Raw genomic sequence first — 9757 nt, 5'->3', positions numbered from 1 at the left:
CTCATACTGCAATCACGATTCATGATCTAAAATGTTGAGTTATTAAATTAAATCTTATATTGTAAAATATATTTCCCGGTTTATTTATACCGTACAACGTTTGCTTTTTTACCATTTACCAACAGCATTTTTTTAAATTATTTTTTTTTTCGAATAACTCAAATTTGATTTCCTTTTTATTTTGGACTAAAACCAACAACTTATGAAATTTCAATAATTTGAACTAAAAACAACGAAAAACTTTTGTATTATTATACTACATAAACTATTTACTAAAATGTTAATTTTTTTATAATAATAACTAATAATTGGTAACACGAAAGAAAAAAATCTTTATGTCCGTATTTTCCGATTATTTAAAAAATTAATAACTCGATTTTTCATTATTTTATAGAATCACAAATAGGGTTAAACCTGCTCCGCGATGCACTTTTTTATAAAAAAAAATCAAGATATTTGAATGAATGTTTCAGAGAACATGCCTTAAAAAGATTTCCATTTTCACATTTATATAATATAATATATAGAACATAGATATTTTATTATAAATATATAAAATGTATATTGTACATGTATCATGAATTAATGGTTCATAATATTATACATTAGGACATTTATATAAAAAGTTATATTGATTAACTTTATATTACATCATACATTTAAAAAGTAATAATTTTTTGAACAAAACTGTTAGTTTTATACTCATACTTATACATTATATTATATTGATAACTTTAATCTTGTAAATAGGTACCCTATAGTGTAGGTTTGAAAATGAAAATAATTTCAATTCTTTCCATTTAATATATATTAAACACATTTTTACCATTATATTATAATGTTTTAAAAAAAATAATTAGGTCATATGTATGTCATATAGTAACAATACATTATAAGTTGCAGCATACTTTTTTTTAAACAGTATTACATTTTTCCTATTGTATTAGGTATTTAGGAAGGTAATAATTTTAAAATTTGAATTTATATATATCAACAAATCTTTAATGTAATATTTTGATTTTTTATTGCACTATTATAGAAAACTACTTACTTACTTATACATAATTCTTAGAAATTAATTATAAATCATAGGTATCTATTTTTTTAGTTATTGATCAGTATAAAATTTCGTACAATGGTTGTGGAGAATCATATAGTGACGATCCACCTAAAAACATTAAACAAAGATTTAATTAAATTATTATGAATTTTAAGTACCAATAGATTATGGTAAACGGTAAAAAAAAGTCCGAGATTAAAATTATTTAAAATAAATATTTTTTTATTAAAATAAACCTATATAATTTTTTGTTATGAATTATAAACTATCAACGGTTACAGATACGTATTTTGTTTAAATTGTCTAACTTATATCTTATTTTAAAAATGTTTAGGACTTAAAGACAAATTCTTGAAAAAAAGTTAGTTCCGTTTCGATTCTTTAAAACATTATTTTTTTTATACTTATAACGAATCTAGGTAAAAATATCCGAAGAAAAAATTTCCACGGTAAAATTGTCCAAAATAAACTAAGTAAAAGACCTCGTTAAAAATATTTACAACATTAATTATAATAATATTAAAAAAAAAAAAATAAACGATTATTTCATTATTGCGGTAGTCAGATATGAAAAGTGTATTTATACAACATTGATTATAATATTTAAAAAAATAATTAATAATTCTTTCGTTATTGAATATAAAAATAAATAAAAAAATTGATTATAAAAATGTCCAAAAAAAAAACCCAGATAATTATTGCCTAATTAAAATTTATTAATGTCAACGATATACATTTTAAAAAGTTTTCTATACTTCTTTCTTTATTATTATACTCTTCGCAATTTTTTTTAAATTTTTCTTGCATATTAATATACATTTTTTTTGCCGGAGGTTGTCCTATATCTCTTTGCCCAATTTTAACTAAATTTTACCATGGACATTCTTGGTTTCGGACATTTTTACCAAGGACATTATTGGTTTCGGACATTTTTTCCTCGGACATTTTTGTATAATACCACTTATAACATCAAATATGGTGGGTCGGTACCATTTATTAAATTAAAAGTTAAATATTATTACCTGTGTAATGAGGAGCTGAAAAAACTGGACAAAATATTTCTGGATGAGTTGGTAAATCAACATTGGTAGCTAAAATGAATCAAAAAATAATATTTAGTAAATAAATAAAATAATAATAATAATTCTATAATCGTATTTATGAAGAAGTGGAAATAGGTACCATATAGATGACAATAATTATCGACATTCGATATTTCATAAATCATAATTCATAATTTTAAATTGATACGATAATATCACGTACACTTCATTTTAAGACTAATATTTATTTGTAATAAAGCTCATTAAAATATATACTAATTTTGTTACCTATTTAATGATATAAATAGATTTTTTTTAATGTCGTGGGCCCGGCCCATATAATATTCGTCAGTACCGGCCCATCTGGAAAATTCCAGATTTCCAGATGGGTCACTCCGCCCTTGCATGTATTAGGTTTAAGATATATTTATTATATTAAATAATTATTACTTACATGTATATAGTGTAGGAGTTTTTGTATATCTAACTGGTGGCACATGACATAGGTTTTGTGTTGTGATACATGTCTCTGTAAAATATATAAATTAAAATGTTATGATAACCGGTATCTTTAAGGATAATACAAAATAATGAACATAATAATATTTTACGAACGTTGTGCAGCGAAGAGGAAAATCGAACAAAGGGCGTATATAGGTATAGTTATCGAAGACATAGAGATTGTTTAATGAGGTAACGATAAAGGAGAAAGATAGTATAGAAGAAAATTAATGTGTTTCAACTTTTAAAGTATAATCAACGATATTGGAGCAGAAGACTAAAGTTGACACGCTTAAAAGAAAAACCAGACAGGGTAATAATAAATTAATTAAATAATATTAAGTAATAATGTACACGGTGGTGCACAACAGAGATAACAGAAAAAGAATCCCGAGAAAACGCAAAACGATGCTGTAACAGCGAGCGCTATTTAAACAGGAATGATTAATGAAAACGAATAATAATTTAAAACTTGACTTAGAATGTAAAACGAAAAACTTACAGCAGTCATAGAGGGAGGGCTGCAGCATGTTTTCAATGAGTAAAATGTTTTCAGATATTTTTGCATTTATACTCGAGAATGTTTCATTGATATTTGAATAGCATTCTATTTAAAGACAAAAAATATATGACTGATAGTACCTATTGTAAGTGAGAGCGAAACGCCATTGATGGTGTTGCCGTTTATACAGTCACTCTACTCGTACATAGATAAGCAAGTTAAAAAAAAGGTAAGTAAGAGGTAGCTTATTTAATTATAAATATATTTCACGAAATTATGTTTTTTGATATTGTTATTAAAGTAATTAATTGTATTATTAGTAGGTATTACAGTAGATTGATTTTAATTTTAGTGGAAAACATTGTATTTATTATGTTAGTAATATTTATTTATTACAAATATTTTATATTAATACATTTATAAGTAACTAATAACATTTAAAATTAATCTAAAAATAATATATTATGCTTAAATTTTATTTTGGTATTGAAGAAAATAGAAATGGATAATTTGGGGCTCAAAAATGTAAATTTTACTTGACCTATGAATTGGTAAATAAGGAGATGGGTACCTATAGTAGAGGCTACACGTATCGTGGTGTTTTTTTTATAAATTTATAATTTGCCGTTGCTCATCACTATAATATATAATATTGAATAGGATTTTCATTCGTGTTATGTGGTAAATGGTAACACCGTGTAAAATATCATATATAATATAATAAACGGTATTGCAAACAATGCAGACTGTTAAAGCTTTGACCAATCCGCACGCTAAAAACAATATATGAAAAAAAAAATCATCAACGCCTCTATGCACACAATATTATCTTTGCCGCCGCGCTTATCACTGCTGTGGCTGTGTGGCTATTGCGCATACCGTGAACTTTGCCGGTGCTCTGCTGCGGCCACGGGTTTCGGGCGGCCCCGGAGTCAGCGTCTCGCGGTTTGGACGTCGTCCCGTAGCAGTTGAAGAACACGACGAACATGATGACGAACACCATGGCGATGGCCACCAACGTCATGGCGAATATCCATATGAGCCTCGTCACCAGCTCGTCGTACTTGAGCGCCGTCGCCTCCAGAGGGGTCCACGCCGTCTCAGCCGCCGCCGCCGCCGATCGGTTTTGGGCCGCCGACGTCACCGCCGCCGGTTTCCGCGTCCCCGCGTCCACGGTGCCGCTTTCGATCATCGTCCCGTTGGCCTCGTCCACGGCCGCGGGTTCCCACGTGGCCGTCTGGAGTCGTATGGTAGTGCTCAGCATCCGGAATCGCGCGGAACGGTCCACCGCCGGCGTCGGCTCGTCGGTTTTGCGTACGGTTCCGTTGCGGCCGCCGACAGCAGCCGTTTGCCGGACGGGCAACCGACCGGTGCCACTGCCGCCGCCGCAGAAAATTGACCCAGTGGCGGCAGTCTTGCAGCATCCGGTGCGGTGGTCGCAATCCGGACAGGTCTTGTCACAATAGTTCGCACAGCCCAGGCCCCAGCGTCCGACGTCGCACACTGAAACACGCGAATTGGCAGATTCCGTGGGTTTTAATCATTTCATGTATTTTAAAGTGTACACGTACAGTTGATTACAATTTAAATGATTTATGATAATTATTTATATATAATGCATATTAGATGTTCATCAATTTTTTTTTTAAGTTAACTGCGGCACTTAGCTAGAAAAATTAAAATCCTAAAAATAAATTTTATTAATTTTATAATTTTATTATACTTACAACTATAAAATTGCAGCTTACTATATATAAAGTAACTGTGAACATTTTTATAAATGTATAATATATTTATGTTGATATTCATTTTTAAAATAATATTTTTAACTGCATCCCTAGACAATTTCACCGAGTTCGTTAAAAATATGGTTCAATTTTGACCAAACGGTTTCGACGGTTTTGCTCTGTGATAACATATTATTATTTCATTGCTGATATTTAGTTTTTCCATATCTATTATATTTTATCTTTCGATTTATTTTTAAGCAGTACCATACAAATATTCATATAAATATGAATGTACTATATTAAATTACGATAGACAATAGTACCAAAAGTTTTAAAGCCAATAAATACGGCGTTTAGTAGACTTAGCTATAACTTAGGCATTAAAATGCACACATTTCCCAAAAAAGAAGTTTTTTATTAAACATATATTATAACAGTGTACTTTATGATATCTCTAATATATAATATTTTATTAATATTTGAACTTAAAGATTGAAAGTTGTTTTTTTTTCACCTATCTTGATAATTTTTGTATAAAATACAATTGTTTTTATTTATTTTATGTTTTTAAATTTTAAAAAAACACCAGAATTGTTAATAATACATTTTAGTCTTATGACTATTGTATAAATATATTTTTTTTAGTCAAATATTTATTGTATATTTTGTGTGAGATTGAATCAAAATATCATAAAAGAATACTATTATAATATATGTATATACATTATACATAATATGTTTTAAAAATTAATGTTATAACACAGATATGAGATAATGTCTAAATCTAAAGGATCACTTTAAATTGTACTTTAACATGTTAAGACAATCATTTTAATATTGTTTAAATAAAGCTGAGCGTTTCTGAGCTGTAATAGGCATGTTAATAAGACATTATATTAATTAAAATTATTTTGTTTTTATACTTAAATAATATACATAATATGTACTTTGTTCATAAATGTCTTGATTAATATATTGATTTTAAGAGTGTAATTAATGCCTAACCACAGGCTGTAATAAATTATTGTTCCAAATTCTAATTAAATTGTACAAAGTGCAAAGTACGTTGCACAGTAAGTTAAAAAATAATAACAAATATAATATTAATTATAGCAGTATTATATTAATAGTGCTACCTATATATCATATCCTTATGCAATATTAATTATACCTACCTATATTAAAAAAAATATTTGAATAGTATAAATTAAAATTATAGTTTATAACTAAACAAAAAAATAATTATATAAAGGTATTTTATATTGTTATGATGAATATTTTAAATTATTATTTGTGTGTGGAAATTTTTAGAAATGTTCTTACAAAATAATCAAGTACATTCTTACATTTCAAAAAATACCGGCATGCATTATTGTTTTTTTAGTATTGTTACTTCCCGACTTAGGTCAATTCACACATCAACGTAGGAATGAAAACTTGATGTATAAGTGTTAGTAAAATCTTTATAATACGTTTAACTTGATACAAAAATACAAATATATGTAAAAATAAGGTGTTGGAGAGCGCTGATCACCCTTATATACAGTCGACTTGCAATATAGTGATGGTTATGGTGATGGTGACTCCGTTGACACAAGGTGCCTATCGTATCAGTATTAACTTCCTCGTCGTTCGTATCGATATTTGTCTTCACGAGTTTCGACTTTTCTAAGAAATGAGCGACGTGTGAACATCTCCAAATGTTCGAATTAAACAGTAGGTATATACCGTTTTCTATTCGTCCTGATCTTCACACGCTTGTGTTATTAATTTTATAAAACGGAATATGTGTCTCCAAATAATATAATATTTACATAAGAGTTTCTATACTGCATAGCCATGGACTCGTAACAGTAAATTAAGACCACTGGAAATTGTTACTAATATTAAATATACTAACTTTGTTTGCATAAATGACCCGTGTATCCTGATTTGCATTTACATCTGTCAGTGCCTGGTGTACATTGAATATTCGGACACTGGTATTCAGCACATTTCGAAACACAACTGTCGTATAACTGAATTTGATCCTTGCAACATCTCTTCACTTTACGCATTTTAGGCACTGTCTAAAAAAATAAATACGAAATTTAATACGGAATTAAAATGCAAAAACGCCGTTTACCGGTTACTAACAATATTTCTGAGTACGGTCCTAAACTCTCGCTTATTGTCTGGACATCTGGGTGGTATGTCCAAGCACCATTTATACTTAGTAACTTGCACAGGTTCATTGATGCTGACTGTGATGACCTCATCGTAACTTTAAACACATAATATACATAACTGTCATAACTGGATTTTGCTTCGTTAATATCGTATATTATTTATGTGGAGTAGCGCAACTTTGTTTTTTTCTAGGCTTCGGGAGTGTAAAGCCCATTTGTTGGAAGCACATCATACCCACCACCCAGTGCTTATTCTTTCGATATGCCCAAAATATGTCCTCACTTTACTATAACGAATAAAATAAGGCATATTTCGCCATAAAACAAAGCTCCTTTTATAGCTGACACCCTTGTAACGCTTAAAATGCGCCACCGTTTTTTAAAAATGTACCTACCTCTCGGTAAAATCGCAATCAGTGTTGTAGCATAGACACGGTTTCGACGGGATCGTTACCCACAGGAACGCAAGCAGAACAGCGGCGTTCAAACACGACGTCGTTTGGCACATTATTACAATAAATGTCTAGATACAACACTCCACCGGCCACCGGGTATCTGATATACTTAAACTCAAGCGTGTCATATATATATATTAAATATGTATAAATATATCCTCGCAAAAGACCGCGGTCAGCGTTCGCACGGTGTCCAGACGTGAATAGACGATTAGACGACAAAAATAAGGGCCATGTATATTATAGAATTACGTACACGTTTGTATAAATCGATCGAGCGCCGGGAGAATATACCTACCTACCGGTAGTCGCTAATATTACATTAATAGAACGAGCACGACGACGACTAACGATGTACACGATGGTTGTTGGTAGTAGAGCGGAATCGGTTTGCTCTGAAAGGGTCAATTAAGTGGTCTCGTCCAAATAAGGAGGAGGGAGGGCGTTAAACGGTGTATTTAATCTATACGAGTTAGAACGTCATATGACACAAGTGAACTCCTAAATTGAAATCGTCTTTTACACAACAAATTGTATTCACTGCAGTACGAATGAATATAATAGTATAGTGTACCTAGTACTTATATACCTAATACTTATATTAAATCTAGATTTTAATAGTTATATTTACGTATATAGGACTTGGACAAATATTTACATATTGTTATAAGGTATAGCTATAAATTACTTAAAGAATCTATTCAAATATACCTTTTATCACTTTTTGGAAGTAGGTACGGATGAAAACAAATGTTTGGTAAAATATAATTTAGCTTATAATATATTCATTTAGGTTGCTAAAATAAATATTTTCAATGGTGTTTTATACAGCTAGTCCAATCCCAGCATAAAGACAAGAATACAAGATTATTTATGAGTACATACAAAATAATTCAAAATATTTGTAAAGATTTTAAAAAATCCAATTATATTTTCTATGTATTTTCGAGGAAAAAACAATATTACAAAATTTAACTTCGTGATTGTAACAGCCTATAGACATCAACTTGGTTAATTATAATACACGTATGTCACATGTATTGCGTTCAAGTAATACGTATCTATGTACTTACCACTAATGAATAACTATTTGAAAATAATTTTAAGAGTAATAAAATATTATTAATAAAATTATGAAGCCATTCGATTTTTTCAGTACTATTCAAATCAATCCCTACATCTTCCTCTTTTGACCAGTTTTTATTTAAAAATTGTCAAAGATGTTTTTGTATTTCATCAATAGTCAATTTACTGAACAAGAAACTGTTTATGTATTTTATATCATGCATGGACATTAGTTGAATATAAAAAATAAACCAATAAAATATTCTATAAAATCTAACATTGCGGATACTTTGGTAGACAGATGGGTCGCAAAGAAGGCTGTTTTTAAATTTAAAAGAAATAATAAATCATTGTACCTAATTTAAAAACTTTTTTTTTACTCTTTTCGTTTTTTTTCCGAAAAAAAAATCAAGAATATATTTATTCGACACAATGTTAACTCTCCTGTATTTATAATCAATTATGTTTCAGACTCTATACCAGCTGTGGTGAAAATAGAGCGCTACACATACAAATTAAGGATGAGGGTTATGCGTGATACAACGTTATATTATTTTATTATATTACAGTGTATCCGTTCGATACAGGACCATTTTTCACGTAACCCACCAACATAACATTTTAGAATTTATGTTTTTAATCGTTACAAATATTTATTAACACGTTTTTTTTAGAGTATGTTTTATTTTTAAGAGGGGGCCCTAACTGTTCAATCCTAAATACACCAATCATGATATTTATAATGTTTTATTCTTTATTTTAATAATAATTTCATCAAAAAATATGTTGTATAATAGTATAATACAATAACATGGGTCACAAATACGAAAATTATTTCTATTTATTTTTAATAAAAAGAATAATTACAAAAAATACGAAAATTCTATAAAATATTTTATTGCTTATTATTACTGTTATATTAATATTTTCAATGTGCATTTATAATAATATACATTGCATTGTAGTGTGTTTCAATAAATTTACAATAATAATTGTTATGGACTAATTATGGACTATTTTTTAATCTTCATGCATCAAAAAATAGCTTTAGAAAAAAAAACATAATACTCGTGTATTTATTTTAATTGGTACCTACGGGACGTACAGATACATATCAATTTCCGGTGTTATATTTTTGCAAAAATGTTTGATTGAAGATCAGTTTATAATATTATTGAATATATTTTCTTTTACATATTTTTTCATTCATTTTGCGCTGTATTTAGTGAGTTT

At 29.0% G+C, this 9757-nt stretch overlaps 1 protein-coding gene across 1 annotated transcript; it reads right to left on the bottom strand.

Annotated features, from left to right (window-relative positions):
- Window positions 1–1000: 1000 nt before the first annotated feature.
- On the bottom strand, window positions 1001–7841 carry LOC132927259 (uncharacterized). The gene is made up of 7 exons (XM_060991760.1): window positions 7400–7841; window positions 6973–7099; window positions 6737–6905; window positions 3986–4609; window positions 2558–2632; window positions 2083–2151; window positions 1001–1168 (listed from the first exon to the last, which is right to left on the bottom strand). The coding sequence occupies exons 1-7, from the start codon at window positions 7510–7512 to the stop codon at window positions 1116–1118; spliced, it is 1230 nt and encodes a 409-aa protein (XP_060847743.1). The 5' UTR covers window positions 7513–7841; the 3' UTR covers window positions 1001–1115.
- Window positions 7842–9757: the final 1916 nt, after the last annotated feature.

This window comes from Rhopalosiphum padi, chromosome 3 (genome assembly GCF_020882245.1).
Source record: "Rhopalosiphum padi isolate XX-2018 chromosome 3, ASM2088224v1, whole genome shotgun sequence".
Taxonomy (NCBI): Eukaryota; Metazoa; Arthropoda; class Insecta; order Hemiptera; family Aphididae; genus Rhopalosiphum; species Rhopalosiphum padi.
Note: the sequence above shows the minus strand (reverse complement) of the source record. Positions and strands in the feature narration are given on the sequence as shown.

Bases quoted from the DNA above. Each gene is read 5' to 3' on its own strand.
- LOC132927259 (XM_060991760.1), bottom strand. From the start codon at position 7,512: ATGTGCCAAACGACGTCGTGTTTGAACGCCGCTGTTCTGCTTGCGTTC. The intron at 7,100-7,399 runs GTAGGTACATTT...ATGTGTTTAAAG, and splicing joins GATTGCGATTTTACCGAGAG to TTACGATGAGGTCATCACAG. The intron at 6,906-6,972 runs GTTAGTAACCGG...TTATTTTTTTAG, and splicing joins GGACCGTACTCAGAAATATT to ACAGTGCCTAAAATGCGTAA.